General features: G+C 40.6%; 1 protein-coding gene across 23 annotated transcripts in view; it reads left to right on the top strand.

Annotated features, from left to right (window-relative positions):
- Positions 1 to 26,500, top strand: part of herc1 (HECT and RLD domain containing E3 ubiquitin protein ligase family member 1) — a 224,307-nt gene that overhangs the window by 6,357 nt on the left and 191,450 nt on the right. For 19 of the 23 annotated variants that reach the window (XM_071388533.1, XM_071388550.1, XM_071388542.1 and 16 more), the window contains exons 2-10: positions 413 to 595; positions 5,356 to 6,138; positions 6,554 to 6,649; positions 6,821 to 7,039; positions 12,036 to 12,347; positions 12,966 to 13,062; positions 20,058 to 20,201; positions 20,462 to 20,589; positions 25,227 to 25,371. In XM_071388533.1, the coding sequence (XP_071244634.1) occupies positions 437 to 595; positions 5,356 to 6,138; positions 6,554 to 6,649; positions 6,821 to 7,039; positions 12,036 to 12,347; positions 12,966 to 13,062; positions 20,058 to 20,201; positions 20,462 to 20,589; positions 25,227 to 25,371 (2,083 nt within the window). In that variant the 5' untranslated portion in view covers positions 413 to 436. The remainder of the gene's footprint in view (positions 1 to 412; positions 596 to 5,355; positions 6,139 to 6,553; positions 6,650 to 6,820; positions 7,040 to 12,035; positions 12,348 to 12,965; positions 13,063 to 20,057; positions 20,202 to 20,461; positions 20,590 to 25,226; positions 25,372 to 26,500) is intronic. The other 4 variants (XM_071388556.1, XM_071388555.1, XM_071388554.1 and 1 more) reach the window with 1 other exon arrangement.

Raw genomic sequence — 26,500 nt, 5'->3', positions numbered from 1 at the left:
TCTTCCTTTATTAATGGTTAGGCCTGGTTCATATCTCTCCCCTTGTCCTCCCAGGACTAATGGTTAGGCCTCGTTCATATCTCACACCTTGTCCTCCCAGGACTAATGGTTAGGCCTGGTTCATATCTCTCACCTTGTCCTCCCAGGACTAATGGTTAGGCCTGGTTCATATCTCTCACCTTGTCCTCCCAGGACTAATGGTTAGGCCTGGTTCATATCTCTCACCTTGTCCTCCCAGGACTAATGGTTAGGCCTGGTTCATATCTCACACCTTGTCCTCCCAGGACTAATGGTTAGGCCTGGTTCATATCTCTCACCTTGTCCTCCCAGGACTAATGGTTAGGCCTCGTTAATATCTCTCACCTGGTCCTCCCAGGACTAATGGTTCATATCTGTCCCCTTGTCCTCCCAGGACTAATGGCGGCAGAGTGACATCATGGCCCTGATGATTCCTCCAGTGAAGCTCAAATGGCTGGAGCACCTGAACGCCTCGTGGATCACGGACGACAGCGAGTCCATCTCCACGCGGGAGGGCGTGTCCGTGCTCTACTCCAAGCTGCTCACCAACAAGGAAGTGGTCCTCCTACCCCAGCAGGTGAGAGCAGACTGAGATGAGTTCATGGCTGTGTCCCAAATGGAATTTTTGGTTCTCTGTTTAGGCCATATTGCGACACAGCCGATACTTTATTGTCTGCATTGCGTAGAAATGAGTTTTGCATTCACGCGCTCTATGTCATCACCAAGCCTGAGTGCCAGTTTGTTTGTACTCTCGTACCAACTCCTTGTCAGTCTCTATCATCTTTTGGTTCTGAGCACAAACAGATCTGGGACCAGAATAAAAGTTTAATGAGGCCCACAGTGAAACATCCCATAGCTAACATAGTACAACACCACATCATCACCACAACACACATAACATAGTACAACACCACATCACCACCACAACACACATAACATAGTACAACACCGCATCATCACCACAACACACATAACATAGTACAACACCGCATCACCACCACAACACACATAACATAGTACAACACCGCATCACCACCACAACACACATAACATAGTACAACACCGCATCACCACCACAACACACATAACATAGTACAACACCACATCACCACCACAACACACATAACATAGTACAACACCGCATCATCACCACAACACACATAACATAGTACAACACCGCATCACCACCACAACACACATAACATAGTACAACACCGCATCATCACCACAACACACATAACATAGTACAACACCGCATCACCACCACAACACACATAACATAGTACAACACCGCATCACCACCACAACACACATAACATAGTACAACACCACATCATCACCACAACACACATAACATAGTACAACACCGCATCATCACCACAACACACATAACATAGTACAACACCGCATCATCACCACAACACACATAACATAGTACAACACCACATCACCACCACAACACACATAACATAGTACAACACCGCATCACCACCACAACACACATAACATAGTACAACACCTCATCACCACCACAACACACATAACATAGTACAACACCGCATCATCACCACAACACACATAACATAGTACAACACCACATCACCACCACAACACACATAACATAGTACAACACCACATCACCACCACAACACACATAACATAGTACAACACCACGTCACCACCACAACACACATAACATAGTACAACACCGCATCACCACCACAACACACATAACATAGTACAACACCTCATCACCACCACAACACACATAACATAGTACAACACCTCATCACCACCACAACACACATAACATAGTACAACACCACATCACCACCACAACACACATAACATAGTACAACACCACGTCACCACCACAACACACATAACATAGTACAACACCGCATCACCACCACAACACACATAACATAGTACAACACCACATCACCACCACAACACACATAACATAGTACAACACCACGTCACCACCACAACACACATAACATAGTACAACACCGCATCACCACCACAACACACATAACATAGTACAACACCTCATCACCACCACAACACACATAACATAGTACAACACCTCATCACCACCACAACACACATAACATAGTACAACACCACATCACCACCACAACACACATAACATAGTACAACACCACGTCACCACCACAACACACATAACATAGTACAACACCGCATCACCACCACAACACACATAACATAGTACAACACCACATCACCACCACAACACACATAACATAGTACAACACCACATCACCACCACAACACACATAACATAGTACAACACCGCATCATCACCACAACACACATAACATAGTACAACACCGCATCACCACCACAACACACATAACATAGTACAACACCGCATCCCCACCACAACACACATAACATAGTACAACACCGCATCACCACCACAACACACATAACATAGTACAACACCGCATCACCACCACAACACACATAACATAGTACAACACCGCATCATCACCACAACACACATAACATAGTACAACACCACATCACCACCACAACACACATAACATAGTACAACACCACATCACCACCACAACACACATAACATAGTACAACACCTCATCACCACCACAACACACATAACATAGTACAACACCGCATCACCACCACAACACACATAACATAGTACAACACCGCATCACCACCACAACACACATAACATAGTACAACACCACATCACCACCACAACACACATAACATAGTACAACACCGCATCACCACCACAACACACATAACATAGTACAACACCGCATCACCACCACAACACACATAACATAGTACAACACCGCATCATCACCACAACACACATAACATAGTACAACACCGCATCACCACCACAACACACATAACATAGTACAACACCACATCATCACCACAACACACATAACATAGTACAACACCGCATCATCACCACAACACACATAACATAGTACAACACCGCATCACCACCACAACACACATAACATAGTACAACACCGCATCACCACCACAACACACATAACATAGTACAACATCGCATCACCACCACAACACACATAACATAGTACAACACCGCATCACCACCACAACACACATAACATAGTACAACACCGCATCACCACCACAACACACATAACATAGTACAACACCGCATCACCACCACAACACACATAACATAGTACAACACCGCATCATCACCACAACACACATAACATAGTACAACACCGCATCATCACCACAACACACATAACATAGTACAACACCGCATCACCACCACAACACACATAACATAGTACAACACCGCATCACCACCACAACACACATAACATAGTACAACACCACATCACCACCACAACACACATAACATAGTACAACACCGCATCACCACCACAACACACATAACATAGTACAACACCGCATCACCACCACAACACACATAACATAGTACAACACCGCATCACCACCACAACACACATAACATAGTACAACACCACATCACCACCACAACACACATAACATAGTACAACACCGCATCATCACCACAACACACATAACATAGTACAACACCACGTCATCACCACAACACACATAACATAGTACAACACCGCATCACCACCACAACACACATAACATAGTACAACACCGCATCATCACCACAACACACATAACATAGTACAACACCTCATCATCACCACAACACACATAACATAGTACAACACCGCATCACCACCACAACACACATAACATAGTACAACACCGCATCATCACCACAACACACATAACATAGTACAACACCGCATCACCACCACAACACACATAACATAGTACAACACCGCATCATCACCACAACACACATAACATAGTACAACACCGCATCATCACCACAACACACATAACATAGTACAACACCGCATCACCACCACAACACACATAACATAGTACAACACCGCATCACCACCACAACACACATAACATAGTACAACACCGCATCACCACCACAACACACATAACATAGTACAACACCACATCACCACCACAACACACATAACATAGTACAACACCGCATCACCACCACAACACACATAACATAGTACAACACCGCATCACCACCACAACACACATAACATAGTACAACACCGCATCACCACCACAACACACATAACATAGTACAACACCGCATCATCACCACAACACACATAACATAGTACAACACCGCATCATCACCACAACACACATAACATAGTACAACACCGCATCACCACCACAACACACATAACATAGTACAACACCGCATCACCACCACAACACACATAACATAGTACAACACCGCATCACCACCACAACACACATAACATAGTACAACACCGCATCACCACCACAACACACATAACATAGTACAACACCGCATCACCACCACAACACACATAACATAGTACAACACCGCATCACCACCACAACACACATAACATAGTACAACACCGCATCACCACCACAACACACATAACATAGTACAACACCGCATCATCACCACAACACACATAACATAGTACAACACCGCATCATCACCACAACACACATAACATAGTACAACACCGCATCACCACCACAACACACATAACATAGTACAACACCGCATCACCACCACAACACACATAACATAGTACAACACCACATCACCACCACAACACACATAACATAGTACAACACCGCATCACCACCACAACACACATAACATAGTACAACACCGCATCACCACCACAACACACATAACATAGTACAACACCGCATCACCACCACAACACACATAACATAGTACAACACCACATCACCACCACAACACACATAACATAGTACAACACCGCATCACCACCACAACACACATAACATAGTACAACACCGCATCATCACCACAACACACATAACATAGTACAACACCGCATCACCACCACAACACACATAACATAGTACAACACCGCATCACCACCACAACACACATAACATAGTACAACACCGCATCATCACCACAACACACATAACATAGTACAACACCGCATCACCACCACAACACACATAACATAGTACAACACCGCATCACCACCACAACACACATAACATAGTACAACACCGCATCACCACCACAACACACATAACATAGTACAACACCACATCATCACCACAACACACATAACATAGTACAACACCGCATCACCACCACAACACACATAACATAGTACAACACCGCATCACCACCACAACACACATAACATAGGCCTAATATCACTGCTGTGTCCACAGGTGCTGTGTCTGAAGGGGCCCCAGCTGCCAGACTTTGATCGTGAGTCCCTGTCCAGCGATGAACAGGAACATTACCTCGACGCTCTCCTCAGCAGCCAGATGGCGTTGGCCAAGATGGTGTGTTCCGACTCGCCCTTCGCCTCAGCTCTCCGCAAACGCCTGCTGGTCCTCCAGAGGATCTTCTTCGCTCTGTCCAACAAGCACCACGACAAGGGCAAGGTCAAGCAGCAGCAGCACTCTCCCGAGAACGGCTCCGGATCGTCCGACCTGCGCTCTGTCGGCGAGCGGCCGCGGTCCAGCACCGACGCGCTGATCGAGATGGGGGTCCGCACGGGCCTCAGTCTGCTGTTCGCTTTGCTCCGTCAGAGCTGGATGATGCCGCCGCCCGGCCCCGGAGGACTCAACCTCTGCAACGATGTCATCCACACGGCCATGGACGTGGTCTCCTCCCTGCCGCCCCTCTCCCTGGCCAACGAGAGTAAGATCCCTCCTATGGGCCTGGACTGCCTGACCCAGGTCACCACCTTCCTCAAGGGAGTGACCATGCCGAACTCTGGGGCGGACGTCTTGGGTCGGAGGCTGGCGTCGGAGCTGTTGCTGGGCCTGGCTGCCCAGAGGGGGTCCCTGAGGTACCTGCTGGAGTGGGTGGAGATGGCCCTGGTGGCGTCCGCCGTGGTCAGCACCATGGAGAAGGAGAAGATGAAGGTGTGTCCGCTGAACCAGGAAGGGCTGATTGGATACGACTGCTTCATGAACATCCTCATGCAGATGAGACGTTCCCTGGTAAGCCGTCCTATAAACAAATCAAATGTATTTATAAAGCCCTTTTTTTTTTCTTACATCAGCTGATGTCTCAAAGTGCTGTACAGAAACCCAGCCTAAAACCCCAGACAGCAAGCAGTGCAGGTGTAGAGGCACGGCGGCTATGGAAAAAGTCCCTAGACACACTTTATTGTTCATGATTTGTTGCGTACTTCCATTGTGTTCTGTAGGTCTATTGTGCTCTTTGTAAATACCAGATGTAATATATTTGTCCTGCTTCTTCTCCAGCGCTCCTTTATTCTCATTGCTCTGGGATTGATTATGTTTACAAGTCATTCTGTATGGTCCCATTTACCATATGCCATGTACTATGTACTATGGCTATATGTAGCTGTGGATCTAACTGTGTATCTGATGTCTCCTGACTGTCGACCAGGGCTCGTCTGCAGACAGGAGTCAGTGGAGGGAACCAACACGTACATCAGACGGGCTGTGCTCTTTGTATGAAGCAGCTCTCTGTCTGTTCGAAGAGGTAAAATATCCACTCAAATACCATTTTTACAGGTCAATTTACGTTCTTTTTTTTTTGTTGTCTTCTGAAAAGCTTTTATATTGCTTATGAATGCAATATGTATGGGTTATGAAGTCATGGTTGACATGTAGGTAGGTAACCTTCTCAAGTAAAGCGCTCATTTCCTCCCAGGTGTGCAGGATGGCGTCAGACTACTCCCGTACCTGTGCCAGCCCAGACAGCCTCCAGACCGGCGAGGCTCCCATGGTGTCAGAGACGTGTGAGGTGTACGTCTGGGGCAGTAACAGCTCTCACCAGCTGGTGGAGGGAACACAGGAGAAAATCCTCCAGCCCAAGTTGGCTCCCAGCTTCGCCGACGCACAGACGGTAAGAGACCACAGGTCTCCAAAGGTGTGTGTGTGTGTGTGTGTCATTTCCTGTTTGTCTTTTTAAACAATTTTTTTTTTAAAGCCAGTGGTTCTCAAAGCTCTTCTCGGTGGACCTCCAGACATTTCACAATTTTGTTTTGGCCCTGAATTACCTGATTCATCTAGTCAAGGACTTGATGATTAGTTGAATCAGTTGGGATAGCTGTGAATTAGTTAAAATACATGGAAGGGCTCGGGGGGCCCCAGAGGTTTGACAACCACTGGTTTATAAGGAAAGCTGATTCCCCTCAGTATTACGTCTCTTGAGAAGTTAGCTAGTGTAGCCTAGTTGTGAGAGGAGACAGAACTTATTAAGAAGAGACAAAGTGAAGTCAGAAACCTGCATGAAACCTGCATGAAACCTTTCATGGATTAAAAAGTGCTTCCCATCTTCTGTTTCCCAATCATGGTTGGTTATTGAAATATTAAATGAAGCTTTGGCGGTATTCGGATTGTCATACCTTCAAGCCGGCCTTGTGCCACACCGGGATATTCGGTAATACCGGCCAATGAACACAATGGGCACAATTTTCAACCCCCACTGAGCTTCTGTAATCCGAAGGTTAGCAATGCTAACAAGTACATTTAAAAATCCCATAGAGAATGTTAACCAAATGCTAACGAGCACATTGCGAACATTTTATACAGTATCTGACATATAGACAATTTTTCAGGACAGACATCCTAGCTCATAAAGTTATGCAAAAAATGCTACTCACAGTTTGCTGCACGCACAAAACAAATATTAGACAGAAAGGGAAAGGGGGGATACCTAGTCAGTTGTACAACTGAATACGTTCAACTGAAATGTGTATAGTGCATTTAACCCAACCCCTCAATCAGAGAGATGCGGGGGGGGGCTGTCTTAATCGACATCCACGTCATCTCTGATCCTCTTGATTCTCCGCTGTTACCAAGAGAAGCTTGATTGTAGAAGAAGCTAACCACTTAGCTAGATCGCTAACTAGCTACTAAATTAGCACAGAGCATTTAGCACATTTTAGACAGTTAACTTAATAGTTATAAGAAATCTAGCTGGCAAACATTTAGTTGTGAATTCCATACGGCAACTAGATAGCTTGGCGAGTGCTGCACAACCAGTGAGTGATTCACAAGCATTGATGTGTATAAACCCTGGATGACTGACAGGAGGTGCTGTATTGAAGCCACAGGGCAGCCATCTTGGTACTCCTCCTCCGTTGTAAAAAAAAAAAGAAGAAAGATACTGGTAGTTATAGAAATGTATTTATAAATGTCTACATTCGTTATTATCTTTATTATCATTATCTTAATGCATACTTTTAACATAAAAAGATAAACATAAAAATGTTAAATATATATATATATATTTTTTTAAATCCTTAAAATATATTTTTTGGGGAAAGGACTAATGTTACTATCTCCATTACAACAGAAAAATACTTAAATACATGTCGTTTTGTCCTTTGAAACATTTAATTGAAATACTGTAGAGTTCTAGCCATTCCTATGGAGGACTACTCCTACTGGGAGGAGCCAAAATGGCCGACCGATGGCTTCAAAGCCTCTCAATGACCAGTACATAGTATCCATTCCTATGGAGGACTACTCCTACTGGGGGGAGCCAAAATGGCTGACCGGTGGCTTCAAAGCCTCTCAATGGCCAGTACATAGTATCCATTCCTATGGAGGACTACTCCTACTGGGAGGAGCCAAAATGGCTGACCGGTGGCTTCAAAGCCTCTCAATGACCAGTACATAGTATCCATTCCTATGGAGGACTACTCCTACTGGGGAGAGCCAAAATGGCCGACCGGTGGCTTCAAAGCCTCTCAATGACCAGTACATAGTATCCATTCCTATGGAGGACTACTCCTACTGGGAGGAGCCAAAATGGCTGACCGGTGGCTTCAAAGCCTCTCAATGGCCAGTACATAGTATCAGCAATCCAGGGTTAATATACATGATTGCTCACAAGGCTCCGGGTCTCTGGTCGTTGTGTGCTTGTAACCAAACACCGTGTGACTGGGGACTACCGGTAAGCTTCCTAATGGATAATGATGTGACAGGTGAAATTAAGAACACAGCCTTCTTTATATCCGTATTACACCAGTCGACTGCAGGTATTTAACTTCAAAAGTAGCTTCTACATTTTTTTATGTATTATTATTATTATTATAATTTTTTAATCGAAGAAATAATTTCTACGTTATTGACGGTATTGGAAAAACCATCCTGTGGCTATTTCCAAATAACCCGGTATACGGTATACCGTCCAAGTGTAACCGGTGTGAAATGGCTAGCTAGTTATACTATACGGTATACCGTCCAAGTGTAACCGGTGTGAAATGGCTAGCTAGTTATACTATACGGTATACCGTCCAAGTGTAACCGGTGTGAAATGGCTAGCTAGTTATACTATACTATTGGTATACCGTCCAAGTGTAACCGGTGTGAAATGGCTAGCTAGTTATACTATACGGTATACCGTCCAAATGTAACCGGTGTGAAATGGCTAGCTAGTTATACTATACTATTGGTATACCGTCCAAGTGTAACCGGTGTGAAATGGCTAGCTAGTTATACTATACGGTATACCGTCCAAGTGTAACCGGTGTGAAATGGCTAGCTAGTTATACTATACGCTACGGCATGGGTGTCAAACTCTGGCCCGCGGGCCAAATTTGGCCCGCGGGGTAATTATATTTGGCCCGCGAGACAATACCAAATTACTACTAGAGCTGGCCCGCCGTTATTATACAGCGCATTCACCGCTAATACTACGAATCCCATAATGCTCTGCTGTTGTTTTCGCGCGCCAATCAGGACAGGACCCAGAAACGCCCTCTCCTCTGTGACAGTAGTCATAGCAACATAGACGCTACAACTGTCAGCGCGCTATCCCTTCCCAAAAATGGCGAAAAGAAAGGCAGAAAACAGGAGCTTTCTGGACAAGTGGGAGGCAGAATATCTGTTTACATATGTAAAAGACAAACCTGTTTGTCTTGTTTGTGGAGTCAACGTGGCTGTAAGTAAGGAGTACAACATTAGACGACACTATGAAACGAAACACCATGACAAATACAAGGACCTGGACATGACTCAAAGGAGCCAGAAAGTAGAGGAGATGAAAATAAGTTTGGTTTCACAACAGAATATGTTCAAAAAAGCCACATCACAAAGTGAGGCTGCTGTAAAGGCTAGTTATATAGTGGCAGCAGAGATCGCAAAATCAGCCCGGCCCTTTAATGAGGGAGAGTTCGTGAAAAAGATTAGATCAGTGTGCAATAATTAACGTTTTCTTTGTGCACTTTTTCTTGCTACAAGGCATGGGCTTGAATGGTTGATTTGATTTATTATCATTTTATTTGTAAAATTATTAGCCAGTGGAAAAAGTTTTAAAAAGTTTATTTTGGTATTTAAATCAGAAGGCTGCAAATAGAAAAGAGGCATACGATTTTTATTTAAATTTTATTTATTTAATAAATGAATGCCATTGATGTGTTTTTTCATTTGAAATTCGATTTTGCATGTCTCCACTATTAAATTATATATTGTATGGTAATAAGCGATGCTTGTTCCATATTCAATGTTAAAGCAAAACTTGTTTGGGTCCATATTAAAAGGTTCATTTGTTCAATGTTGGCCCGCGACTTTGTTCAGGTTTTACATTTTGGCCCACTGGGTATTTGAGTTTGACACCCCTGCTCTACGGTATACCGTCCAAATGTAACCGGTGTGAAATGGCTAGCTAGTTATACTATACTATACGGTATACCGTCCAAGTGTAACCGGTGTGAAATGGCTAGCTAGTTATACTATACTATACGGTATAACGTCCAAGTGTAACCGGTGTGAAATGGCTAGCTAGTTATACTATACGGTATACCGTCCAAGTGTAACCGGTGTGAAATGGCTAGCTAGTTATACTATACTGTCGGTATACCGTCCAAGTGTATAAATGGCTAGCTAGTTATACTATACTATTGGTATACACTAAAGCCACTAAGCCTATATTGAATGTCTTAAACCAGTGTTCCTTAACGCTGGTCCTGGGACCCAAAACAGCTTCACATTTACATGTTCTGCCCTAGGACTACAAACCCAATTCCTCTAATCAAAGGCTTGATGCTGGGTTGATTACTGAAATCAGGTGTTTAGTGCTTTAAACTACGAAGTGCATATTTTGGGTCACCAGGACCAGGATTAATAAACAATAGAAGGGTCCTTGTCCATCAGAATGACCTTCGACCCCTAGAGCCCAGCACCCAGTCCAAGGAGACTGTAGTTAAAACATTCCTGGGGGAAAAAGTGACACTCCAATCAGTTTTTGTTGGAGCGGCAGGGTGGCCTAGTGGTTAGAGCGTTGGACTAGTAACTGAAAGGTTGCAAGTTCGAATCCCCGACCTCACAAGGTACAAATCTGTCGTTCTGCCCCTGAACACGGCAGTTAAACCCACTGTTCCTAGGCCGTCATTGAAAATAATAATTTGTTCTTAACTGACTTGCCTAGTTAAATAAAGGTTAAAGAAAACGTTTTGTTGTCCCATGGTCCCAGGGTTGAGGAAAACTGTGGTTCCCTGAACACTCCAATCAGTTATTGTTATCCCAGGGTTGAGGTAAACTGTGGTTCCCTGAACACTCCAATCAGTTATTGTTATCCCAGGGTTGAGGAAAACTGTGGTTCCCTGAACACTCCAATCAGTTATTGTTATCCCAGGGTTAAGGGAAACTGTGGTTCCCTGAACACTCCAATCAAAAGTTAGGCTGCGTAATAATCAGTGTTTAAAAATGACTTAGGTGATTCCCATAACCCAGTTATTGTTATCCCAGGGTTTAGGAAAACTGTGATTCCCAGAAACTGTTTGAGCACCAGGCCATAAAAGTGATGTTTGAAAGAGATAAATGGCCCTGACTGGATCAGAAATCTTCACAGATTGTTAGGAAATGCCCATTTACTAGTGTGAATCCTAAATCCAGTGCTTGTCTGTCCGTGTCAGATTGAGGCAGGCCAATATTGCACCTTCGTCATCTCTTCCGACGGCTCTGTCAGAGCCTGTGGTAAAGGCAGCTACGGCAGATTGGGTCTGGGAGACTCCAACAACCAATCAACTCTCAAGAAGCTGACCTTTGAACCTCACCGTGCCATCAAAAAGGTGACGTCTTCGAAGGGGTCGGACGGACACACACTGGCCTTCACAACGGAGGGAGAGGTGTTCAGTTGGGGAGACGGGGACTACGGAAAGTTGGGGCATGGGAACAGCTCCACACAGAAGTACCCCAAACTCATCCAGGGACCTCTGCAGGGAAAGGTAGGACGAGACCACCACATCCCCCAGACCAACACAGTCCCCAGACCACCACAGCCCCCAGACCACCACAGTCCCAGACCACCACAGCCCCAGACCACCACAGCCCCCAGACCACCACATCCCCCAGACCACCACATCCCCCAGACCACCACATCCCCCAGACCACCACATCCCCCAGACCACCACAGTCCCCAGACCACCACAGTCCCCAGACCAACACAGTCCCCAGACCACCACAGCCCCCAGACCACCACAGCACCATAGACCACCACAGCCCCCAGACCACCACAGCCCCCAGACCACCACAGCCCCCAGACCATCACAGCCCCCAGACCACCACAGCCCATAGACCACCACAGCCCATAGACCATCACAGCCCCAGACCACCACAGCCCCCAGACCACCACGTTCAAAAGCAGCTGGAACATTGTTTGAATGAACTATAGTCATTTAATTATCCCGGGCGTTATAGGGAAATAATGCATGCTCTAGAAAAGCCCTTCAGAGCCAATCAGAAACGGGGTTTTCAACAATGCCATGGTATAATAATGTGTCATTTCATTAAACAAGTTTTAGTGTGTTTGTCTCAATCCTGAATGTTGACTGTTGCTGTGCCAGGTGGTGGTGTGTGTGTCAGCGGGCTACCGACACAGTGCAGCGGTCAGTGAGGACGGAGAGCTCAACACCTGGGGCGAAGGAGACTTCGGGAGATTAGGTCAATATTACCACTATTACCACCCTGAACATTATTACCACTCTGAACATTATTACCTCTGAACATTATTAACACTGAACATTATTAACACTGAACATTATTAACTCTGATCATTATTACCACTGAACATTATTAACTCTGAACATTATTACCACTGAACATTATTAACTCTGATCATTATTACCACTCTGAACATTATTAACACTGAACATTATTACCACTCTGATCATTATTACCACTGAACATTATTAACTCTGAACATTATTAACACTGAACATTATTAACACTGAACATTATTAACACTGAACATTATTAACACTGAACATTATTACCACTCTGAACGTTATTACCACACTGAACATTATTAACACTGAACATTATTAACACCCTGATCATTATTAACACTGAACATTATTAACACTGAACATTATTAACACTGAACATTATTAACACTGAACATTATTAACTCTGAACATTATTAACACTGAACATTATTAACACTGAACATTATTAACCCTGAACATTATTAACCCTGAACATTATTAACCTTGAACATTATTAACACTGAACATTATTAACCCTGAACATTATTAACACTGAACATTATAAACCCTGAACATTATAAACCCTGAACATAAACCCTGAACATTATTACCACTGAACATTATTAACTCTGAACATTATTAACACTGAACATTATTAACTCTGAACATTATTAACACTGAACATTATTAACACTGAACATTATTAACACTGAACATTATTAAGACTGAACATTATTAACACTGAACATTATTAACACTGAACATTATTAACCCTGAACATTATTAACACTGAACATTATTACCACCCTGAACATTATTACCACTCTGAACATTATTACCACTCTGAACATTATTACCACTGAACATTATTAACACTGAACATTATTAACACTCTGAACATTATTAACACTGAACATTATTAACACTGAACATTATTAACTCTGAACATTATTAACTCTGAACATTATTAACACTGAACATTATTACCACCCTGAACATTATTACCACCCTGAACATTATTACCACCCTGAACATTATTACCACTCTGAACATTATTACCACTGAACATTATCAACACTGAACATTATTAACACTCTGAACATTATTAACACTGAACATTATTAACACTGAACATTATTAACACTGAACATTATTAACTCTGAACATTATTAACTCTGAACATTATTAACACTGAACATTATTACCACCCTGAACATTATTAACACTGAACATTATTAACACTGAACATTATTAACACTGAACATTATTAACCCTGAACATTATTAACACTGAACATTATAAACCCTGAACATTATAAACCCTGAACATAAACCCTGAACATTATTACCACTGAACATTATTAACTCTGAACATTATTAACACTGAACATTATTAACTCTGAACATTATTAACACTGAACATTATTAACACTGAACATTATTAACACTGAACATTATTAACTCTGAACATTATTAACACTGAACATTATTAACACTGAACATTATTAACACTGAACATTATTAACCCTGAACATTATTAACACTGAACATTATTACCACCCTGAACATTATTACCACTCTGAACATTATTACCACTCTGAACATTATTACCACTGAACATTATTAACACTGAACATTATTAACACTCTGAACATTATTAACACTGAACATTATTAACACTGAACATTATTAACTCTGAACATTATTAACTCTGAACATTATTAACACTGAACATTATTACCACCCTGAACATTATTACCACCCTGAACATTATTACCACCCTGAACATTATTACCACTCTGAACATTATTACCACTGAACATTATTAACACTGAACATTATTAACACTCTGAACATTATTAACACTGAACATTATTAACTCTGAACATTATTAACTCTGAACATTATTAACACTGAACATTATTACCACCCTGAACATTATTAACACTGAACATTATTAACACTGAACATTATTAACACTGAACATTATTAACACTGAACATTATTAACACTCTGAACATTATTAACACTGAACATTATTAACACTGAACATTATTAACTCTGAACATTATTAACACTGAACATTATTAACACTGAACATTATTAACTCTGAACATTATTAACACTGAACATTATTACCACTCTGAACATTATTACCACCCTGAACATTATTAACACTGAACATTATTAACACTGGACATTATTAACACTGAACATTATTAACACTGAACATTATTAACACTGAACATTATTAACACTGAACATTATTAACTCTGAACATTATTAACTCTGAACATTATTACCACCCTGAACATTATTAACACTGAACATTATTAACATTTACATTACATTTAAGTCATTTAGCAGACGCTCTTAACCAGAGCGACTTACAAATTGGAAAGTTCATACATATTCATCCTGAACATTATTAACACTCTGAACATTATTACCACTGAACATTATTAACACTGAACATTATTAACACTCTGAACATTATTAACACTGAACATTATTAACACTGAACATTATTAACACTGAACATTATTAACACTGAACATTATTACCACACTGAACATTATTAACACTGAACATTATTAACACTGAACATTATTAACACTGAACATTATTAACACTGAACATTATTACCACACTGAACATTATTAACACTGAACATTATTATCACTGAACATTATTAACACTGGACATCATTAACACTGAACATTATTAACACTGAACATCATTAACACTGAACATTATTAACACTGAACATTATAAACCCTGAACATTAACACTCTGAACATCATTAACACTGAACATTATTAACACTGAACATTATTAACACTGAACATTATTAACACTGAACATTATTAACACTGAACATTATTAACACTGAACATCATTAACACTCTGAACATTATTAACACTGAACATTATTAACACTGAACATTATTAACTCTGAACATTATTAACACTGAACATTATTAACACTGAACATTATTAACTCTGAACATTATTAACACTGAACATTATTACCACTCTGAACATTATTACCACCCTGAACATTATTAACACTGAACATTATTAACACTGGACATTATTAACACTGAACATTATTAACACTGAACATTATTAACACTGAACATTATTAACACTGAACATTATTAACTCTGAACATTATTAACTCTGAACATTATTACCACCCTGAACATTATTAACACTGAACATTATTAACATTTACATTACATTTAAGTCATTTAGCAGACGCTCTTATCCAGAGCGACTTACAAATTGGAAAGTTCATACATATTCATCCTGAACATTATTACCACTGAACATTATTAACACTGAACATTATTAACATTCTGAACATTATTACCACTGAACATTATTAACACTGAACATTATTAACACTCTGAACATTATTAACACTGAACATTATTAACACTGAACATTATTAACACTGAACATTATTACCACACTGAACATTATTACCACACTGAACATTATTAACACTGAACATTATTAACACTGAACATTATTAACACTGAACATTATTAACACTGAACATTATTACCACACTGAACATTATTAACACTGAACATTATTATCACTGAACATTATTAACACTGGACATCATTAACACTGAACATTATTAACTCTGAACATTATTAACTCTGAACATTATTACCACCCTGAACATTATTAACACTGAACATTATTAACATTTACATTACATTTAAGTCATTTAGCAGACGCTCTTAACCAGAGCGACTTACAAATTGGAAAGTTCATACATATTCATCCTGAACATTATTAACACTCTGAACATTATTACCACTGAACATTATTAACACTGAACATTATTAACACTCTGAACATTATTAACACTGAACATTATTAACACTGAACATTATTAACACTGAACATTATTATCACTGAACATTATTAACACTGGACATCATTAACACTGAACATTATTAACACTGAACATCATTAACACTGAACATTATTAACACTGAACATTATAAACCCTGAACATTAACACTCTGAACATCATTAACACTGAACATTATTAACACTGAACATTATTAACACTGAACATTATTAACACTGAACATTATTAACACTGAACATTATTAACACTGAACATCATTAACACTCTGAACATTATTAACACTGAACATTATTAACACTGAACATTATTAACTCTGAACATTATTAACACTGAACATTATTAACACTGAACATTATTAACTCTGAACATTATTAACACTGAACATTATTACCACTCTGAACATTATTACCACCCTGAACATTATTAACACTGAACATTATTAACACTGGACATTATTAACACTGAACATTATTAACACTGAACATTATTAACACTGAACATTATTAACACTGAACATTATTAACTCTGAACATTATTAACTCTGAACATTATTACCACCCTGAACATTATTAACACTGAACATTATTAACATTTACATTACATTTAAGTCATTTAGCAGACGCTCTTATCCAGAGCGACTTACAAATTGGAAAGTTCATACATATTCATCCTGAACATTATTACCACTGAACATTATTAACACTGAACATTATTAACATTCTGAACATTATTACCACTGAACATTATTAACACTGAACATTATTAACACTCTGAACATTATTAACACTGAACATTATTAACACTGAACATTATTAACACTGAACATTATTAACACTGAACATTATTACCACACTGAACATTATTACCACACTGAACATTATTAACACTGAACATTATTAACACTGAACATTATTAACACTGAACATTATTAACACTGAACATTATTACCACACTGAACATTATTAACACTGAACATTATTATCACTGAACATTATTAACACTGGACATCATTAACACTGAACATTATTAACTCTGAACATTATTAACTCTGAACATTATTACCACCCTGAACATTATTAACACTGAACATTATTAACATTTACATTACATTTAAGTCATTTAGCAGACGCTCTTAACCAGAGCGACTTACAAATTGGAAAGTTCATACATATTCATCCTGAACATTATTAACACTCTGAACATTATTACCACTGAACATTATTAACACTGAACATTATTAACACTGAACATTATTAACACTCTGAACATTATTAACACTGAACATTATTAACACTGAACATTATTAACACTGAACATTATTAACACTGAACATTATTACCACACTGAACATTATTACCACACTGAACATTATTAACACTGAACATTATTAACACTGAACATTATTAACACTGAACATTATTACCACACTGAACATTATTACCACACTGAACATTATTAACACTGAACATTATTAACACTGGACATCATTAACACTGAACATTATTAACACTGAACATCATTAACACTGAACATTATTAACACTGAACATTATAAACCCTGAACATTAACACTCTGAACATCATTAACACTGAACATTATTAACACTGAACATTATTAACACTGAACATTATTAACACTGAACATTATTAACACTGAACATTATTAACACTGAACATCATTAACACTGAACATGTCTGTAATATATGATAATATATTTCCTCCTGTCTGGTTGATAATATATTTCTCCTCTCTCTGGTTGATAATATATTTCTCCACTCTGGTTGATAATATATTTCTCCACTCTGGTTGATAATATATTTCTCCTCTGTCTGGTTGATAATATATTTCTCCTCTGTCTGGTTGATAATATATTTCTCCACTGTCTGGTTGATAATATATTTCTCCTCTGTCTGGTTGATAATATATTTCTCCTCTGTCTGGTTGATAATATATTTCTCTTCTGTCTGGTTGATAATATATTTCTCCTCTCTCTGGTTGATAATATATTTCTCCACTGTCTGGTTGATAATATATTACTCCACTGTCTGGTTGATCGTATATTTCTCCCCTGTCTGGTTGATAATATATTTCTCCTCTGTCTGGTTGATCGTATATTTCTCCTCTGTCTGGTTGATAATATATGTCTCCTCTGTCTGGTTGATAATATATTTCTCCTCTGTCTGGTTGATAATATATTTCTCCACTATCTGGTTGATAATATATTTCTCCTCTGTCTGGTTGATAATATATTTCTCCTCTGTCTGGTTGATAATATATTTCTCCTCTGTCTGGTTGATAATATATTTCTCCTCTGTCTGGTTGATAATATATTTCTCCTCTGTCTGGTTGATAATATATTTCTCCTCTGTCTGGTTGATAATATATTTCTCCTCTGTCTGGTTGATAATATATTTCTCCTCTGTCTGGTTGATAATATATTTCTCCTCTGTCTGGTTGATAATATATTTCTCCTCTGTCTGGATGATAATATATTTCTCCCCTGTCTGGTTGATAATATATTTCTCCCCTGTCTGGTTGATAATATATTTATCCTCTGTCTGGTTGATAATATATTTCTCCACTGTCTGGTTGATAATATATTTCTCCTCTGTCTGGTTGATAATATATTTATCCTCTGTCTGGTTGATAATATATTTCTCTTCTGTCTGGTTGATAATATATTTCTCCGCTGTCTGGTTGATAATATAGTTCTCCACTGTCTGGTTGATAATATATGTATTCTCTGTCTGGTTGATGATAATATACATATTCTCTGTCTGGTTGATAATATATTTCTCCTCTGTCTGGTTGATAATATATTTCTCCTCTCTCTGGTTGATAATATATTTCTCCCCTGTCTGGTTGATAATATATTTCTCCACTGTCTGGTTGATAATATATTTCTCCTCTCTCTGGTTGATAATATATTTCTCCCCTGTCTGGTTGATAATATATTTCTCCACTGTCTGGTTGATAATATATTTCTCCTCTGTCTGGTTGATAATATATTTCTCCCGTGTCTTGACATATCTCTCCTCTCTGTGTTTCGGTGTGCAGGTCACGGAGACAGCAACAGCAGAAACATTCCTACTCTGGTCAAAGACATCAGCAACGTAGGAGAGGTGTCTTGTGGGAGTTCTCACACCATAGCTTTGTCAAAAGATGGCCGCACCGTGTGGTCCTTCGGAGGGGGAGACAATGGTGGGTGAAGGCTCAGGACGCAACACTGGAATCCATCGGATGTTTTCATATTAACGTCGTTATTTTCGAAACGATCAATATATCTCTAAATGTCGACATATATATGGAAATATAAAAGCCAATATAAATCAATAAATATAGTTTATTGTGTAATTCTGTCTTCATATTGAAGAATGGGTTTTACATAAATAATACATAAATAATATGATTGGCAATATGTCTCTAAATGTCTCTGAATGTGTAATTTGTCTATCCTGCAGGGAAACTGGGGCATGGAGATACAAACCGTGTCTATAAACCCAAAGTAGTGGAGGCCTTGCAGGGGATGTTCATAAGGAAAGTGTGTGCTGGAAGCCAGTCCTCCCTGGCCCTAACCTCCACTGGACAGGTACGAATGACTGTTTACTGACTGGTTTACTGACTGTTTACTGACTGGTTTACTGACTGGTTTACTGGCTGTTTTACTGGCCGTTTACTGACCGTTTACTGACTGTTGACTGACCGTTTACTGACTGTTGACTGACTGTTTACTGACTGGTTTACTGACTGTTTACTGACTGTTTACTGACTGTTTACTGACTGTTTACTGTCTGTTTACTGTCTGTTTACTGACTGTTTACTGACTGTTTACTGACTGTTTACTGACCGTTGACTGACTGTTTACTGACTGTTTTACACTTTAGAAACGGGAGGGAGGAATCTGGAACATTTGCAACTTAATCTTTCAGGGAACTAATTTTCAGTTGTCTCTTGTAAAATAGTTGTTTTTTACCTTCAAGGGAGGGATGGTATCCTGGTTAAATACAAGTTAAATGAACTGTATTGCACAGGGATGGGTCACGACAACAACAACAACGACAGACGATGCCTTGGGAATCAAAACACTGGCTGTAGCTTGGGTGGTAGAGCGGGTTTGATCTGGGAATTCTGCTAGTCAACGATTCAAGGAATTCTTTCATTTGTGAATACACAGAAGACTGTTTTGTTGGTATAATCTCTTCCTGGTTGTGTGGAGTGTTGATGTTTTCACTTACACTATATTATATTTCCAGTAGCAATGATCTCTGGTACTCTGTGTCTGGTCATAGTAAGAAAGAAACACCACTTCTGTTATTCACATTATGTTGCTCACTGTGTTACTGTAACCAGGATGTTAAAATAAGTACTTATCACAAGGTGTTTTTATATGTTTACATACAGTTCCCTTTTGTCCAACTGACAATACTATCAAAGATGTTTTACAACTAAACCAAGATAGACCACAGCCTGTCGTTTCCAATGGGAACAAACGAGTCATAGTGGGCAGAACAAGCAAGGAGGTGGGCAGAGCCAATCACGAGATAGGGATATTCTAATTGGCTTATTCTAGCATGCATCTGCATAATTATTTCCTTTAGCGCACACCTCTGTAAAGTGCATTTGTGCAATAACTCAATTTGTCTTTCAGTCCTTCTAAACAACGCGATTTAAAAAAAACATTTTGCACAGGGTAAAGTCTACAAAACTTAGTCCACTCTGTTCACAACAGATTTTAGTTTTTGGAACAGAACTGTATTAACATAATGTTTAATCGATGAGAAAATGAGCAGAATGTTCTGCCAAAATCCATCTTGTTCCATCTTATCCCACTGCCAGCGGTCAGTGGTCTTCCTGTCACTACCACAGTGAGTGGAAACGCCAGGCAGCTGCTTCACATTTATACATGCAGGGAAATATCTGTCTCGTTGTTCTATTGATACTGTCTGCAAGTAACTTCCTGTTGCAATGTCTTTTTATGTGGCCTGCTTCCAGATATATTTGACATGGCAATAACCATAGGACTTGGCAAGACCGTACAAACAGATCTGGTTCTATATCCGGTGTTCTAGTAACTGGTTCTAATGACTGGTTCTATGTCCTGTGTTCTAGTGACTGGTTTTAGTGACTGGTTCTAGTGACTGGTTCTAGTGACTGGTTCTAGTGACTGGTTCTATATCCTGTGTTCTAATGACTGGTTCTAGTGACTGGTTCTAGTAACTGGTTCTATGTCCTGTGTTCTAGTGACTGGTTCTAGTAACTGGTTCTATGTCCTGTGTTCTAGTGACTGGTTCTAGTAACTGGTTCTAGTGACTGGTTCTATATCCTGTGTTCTAGTGACTGGTTCTAGTAACTGGTTCTAGTGACTGGTTCTAGTGACTGGTTCTACATCCTGTGTTCTAGTGACTGGTTCTATATCCTGTGTTCTAGTGACTGGTTCTAGTGACTGGTTCTAATAACTGGTTCTAGTGACTGGTTCTATGTCCTGTGTTCTAGTGACTGGTTCTATGTCCTGTGTTCTAGTGACTGGTTCTAGTGACTGGTTCTATGTCCTGTGTTCTAGTGACTGGTTCTAGTAACTGGTTCTATGTCCTGTGTTCTAGTGACTGGTTCTAGTAACTGGTTCTAGTGACTGGTTCTATATCCTGTGTTCTAGTGACTGGTTCTAGTAACTGGTTCTAGTGACTGGTTCTACATCCTGTGTTCTAGTGACTGGTTCTATATCCTGTGTTCTAGTGACTAGTTCTAGTGACTGGTTCTAATAACTGGTTCTAGTGACTGGTTCTATGTCCTGTGTTCTAGTGACTGGTTCTATATCCTGTGTTCTAGTGACTGGTTCTATATCCTGTGTTCTAGTGACTGGTTCTAGTGACTGGTTCTACATCCTGTGTTCTAGTGACTGGTTCTATATCCTGTGTTCTAGTGACTGGTTCTAGTGACTGGTTCTAATAACTGGTTCTAGTGACTGGTTCTATGTCCTGTGTTCTAGTGACTGGTTCTATATCCTGTGTTCTAGTGACTAGTTCTAGTGACTGGTTCTAATAACTGGTTCTAGTGACTGGTTCTATGTCCTGTGTTCTAGTGACTGGTTCTATATCCTGTGTTCTAGTGACTGGTTCTATATCCTGTGTTCTAGTGACTGGTTCTAGTGACTGGTTCTACATCCTGTGTTCTAGTGACTGGTTCTATATCCTGTGTTCTAGTGACTGGTTCTAGTGACTGGTTCTAATAACTGGTTCTAGTGACTGGTTCTATGTCCTGTGTTCTAGTGACTGGTTCTATATCCTGTGTTCTAGTGACTGGTTCTATGTCCTGTGTTCTAGTGACTGGTTCTATGTCCTGTTTTCTAGTGACTGGTTCTAGTGACTGGTTCTATATCCTGTGTTCTAGTGACTGGTTCTATGTCCTGTTTTCTAGTGACTGGTTCTAGTGACTGGTTCTATGTCCTGTGTTCTAGTGACTGGTTCTATATCCTGTGTTCTAGTGACTGGTTCTAGTGACTGGTTCTATATCCTGTGTTCTAGTGACTGGTTCTATGTCCTGTTTTCTAGTGACTGGTTCTAGTGACTGGTTCTATGTCCTGTGTTCTAGTGACTGGTTCTATGTCCTGTTTTCTAGTGACTGGTTCTAGTGACTGGTTCTATGTCCTGTGTTCTAGTGACTGGTTCTATATCCTGTGTTCTAGTGACTGGTTCTAGTGACTGGTTCTATGTCCTGTGTTCTAGTGACTGGTTCTATGTCCTGTGTTCTAGTGACTGGTTCTATGTCCTGTTTTCTAGTGACTGGTTCTATGTCCTGTGTTCTAGTGACTGGTTCTATATCCTGTGTTCTAGTGACTGGTTCTATGTCCTGTGTTCTAGTGACTGGTTCTAGTAACTGGTTCTAGTGACTGGTTCTAGTGACTGCTTCTACATCCTGTGTTCTAGTGACTGGTTCTATATCCTGTGTTCTAGTGACTGGTTCTAGTGACTGGTTCTAATAACTGGTTCTAGTGACTGGTTCTATGTCCTGTGTTCTAGTGACTGGTTCTATGTCCTGTTTTCTAGTGACTGGTTCTAGTGACTGGTTCTATGTCCTGTTTTCTAGTGACTGGTTCTATGTCCTGTGTTCTAGTGACTGGTTCTAGTAACTGGTCCTGTGTTGTCCTGTGTCGTAGTAACTGGTCCTGTGTTGTCCTGTGTTGTAGTAACTTGTCCTGTGTTGTAGTAACTGGTCCTGGGTTGTAGTAACTGTTCCTGTGTTGTAGTAACTTGTCCTGTGTTGTAGTAACTGGTCCTGGGTTGTAGTAACTGGTCCTGTGTCGTACTAGTGACTGGTCCTGTGTTGTCCTGTGTTGTAGTAACTGGTCCTGTGTCGTCCTGTGTCGTAGTAACTGGTCCTGTGTTGTAGTAACTGGTCCTGTGTCGTCCTGTGTCGTAGTAACTGGTCCTGTGTCGTCCTGTGTTGTAGTAACTGGTCCTGTGTTGTCCTGTATTGTAGTAACTGGTCCTGTGTCGTCCTGTATTGTAGTAACTGGTCCTGTGTCGTCCTGTATTGTAGTAACTGGTCCTGTGTCGGCCTGTGTTGTAGTAACTGGTCCTGTGTCGTCCTGTGTTGTAGTAACTGGTCCTGTATTGTAGTAACTGGTCCTGTATTGTAGTAACTGGTCCTGTGTCGTCCTGTGTTGTAGTAACTGGTCCTGTGTCGTCCTGTGTTGTAGTAACTGGTCCTGTATTGTAGTAACTGGTCCTGTGTCGTCCTGTGTCGTAGTAACTGGTCCTGTGTCGTCCTGTGTTGTAGTAACTGGTCCTGTGTCGTCCTGTGTTGTAGTAACTGGTCCTGTGTCGTCCTGTGTTGTAGTAACTGGTCCTGTGTCGTCCTGTATTGTAGTAACTGGTCCTGTGTCGGCCTGTGTTGTAGTAACTGGTCCTGTGTCGTCCTGTGTTGTAGTAACTGGTCCTGTATTGTAGTAACTGGTCCTGTATTGTAGTAACTGGTCCTGTGTCGTCCTGTGTTGTAGTAACTGGTCCTGTGTCGTCCTGTGTTGTAGTAACTGGTCCTGTATTGTAGTAACTGGTCCTGTGTCGTCCTGTGTTGTAGTAACTGGTCCTGTGTCGTCCTGTGTTGTAGTAACTGGTCCTGTGTCGTCCTGTGTTGTAGTAACTGGTCCTGTGTCGTCCTGTGTTGTAGTAACTGGTCCTGTGTCGTCCTGTGTTGTAGTAACTGGTCCTGTGTCGTCCTGTGTTCCAGGTGTATGCCTGGGGCTGCGGGGCCTGCCTGGGCTGTGGCTCCTCTGAAGCCACTGCTCTGAGACCCAAGCTGATTGAGGAGTTGACAGCGACCAGGGTGGTAGACCTCTCCATAGGAGACAGCCACTGTCTAGCTCTCTCACACGGTAAAACAACCCTTTAAAAATATATATGATTATTTTAAATCTATGATGTAAGTATGTTGCATGTTTATTGGTTAGAGTGAGACAGGTAGAAGGTAGTAGAGAGAGGGCTGAAAGAGACAGGTAGAAGAAGGTAGTAGAGAGAGGGCTGAAAGAGACAGGTAGAAGGTAGTAGAGAGAGGGCAGAAAGAGACAGGTAGAAGGTAGTAGAGAGAGGGCTGAAAGAGACAAGTAGAAGGTAGTAGAGAGAGGGCTGAAAGAGACAGGTAGAAGGTAGTAGAGAGAGGGCTGAAAGAGACAGGTAGAAGGTAGTAGAGAGAGGGCTGAAAGAGACAGGTAGAAGGTAGTAGAGAGAGGGCTGAAAGAGAGAGACAGTAGTTTAGACCACTAGTCCACCCCAGGCAATATAAGATCATTTATTAAGGATAACTCCAGTTTATTGGGCAGAGACAGGGAGACAGGAAAGGATTTGTCCAGTTTATTGGACAGACACGGGAAAGGATTTGTCCAGTTTATTGGACAGAGACAGGAAAGGATTTGTCCAGTTTATTGGACAGAGACAGGGAGACAGGAAAGGATTTGTCCAGTTTATTGGATAGAGACAGGAAAGGATTTGTCCAGTTTATTGGACAGAGACAGGAAAGGATTTGTCCAGTTTATTGGATAGAGACAGGGAGACAGGAAAGGATTTGTCCAGTTTATTGGACAGAGACAGGGAGACAGGAAAGGATTTGTCCAGTTTATTGGACAGAGACAGGGAGACAGGAAAGGATTTGTCCAGTTTATTGGATAGAGACAGGGAGACAGGAAAGGATTTGTCCAGTTTATTGGACAGAGACAGGGAGACAGGAAAGGATTTGTCCAGTTTATTGGACAGAGACAGGAAAGGATTTGTCCAGTTTATTGGACAGAGACAGGAAAGGATTTGTCCAGTTTATTGGACAGAGACAGGAAAGGATTTGTCCAGTTTATTGGACAGAGACAGGAAAGGATTTGTCCAGTTTATTGGGTAGAGACAGAGCAGCGAGACAGGACAATAAGGAGGATAGTTTACTAGACAGACGAGGGCTGGATTCAAACCAACGTCAGCACAGGCAGGCAGCAGCAGTAACCACCAGCCCGGCCCAGGCAG

Source organism: Salvelinus alpinus, unplaced genomic scaffold (assembly GCF_045679555.1).
Source record: "Salvelinus alpinus unplaced genomic scaffold, SLU_Salpinus.1 scaffold_42, whole genome shotgun sequence".
Classification (NCBI taxonomy): Eukaryota; Metazoa; Chordata; class Actinopteri; order Salmoniformes; family Salmonidae; genus Salvelinus; species Salvelinus alpinus.
This window is presented reverse-complemented; position numbering and strand designations above follow the sequence as displayed.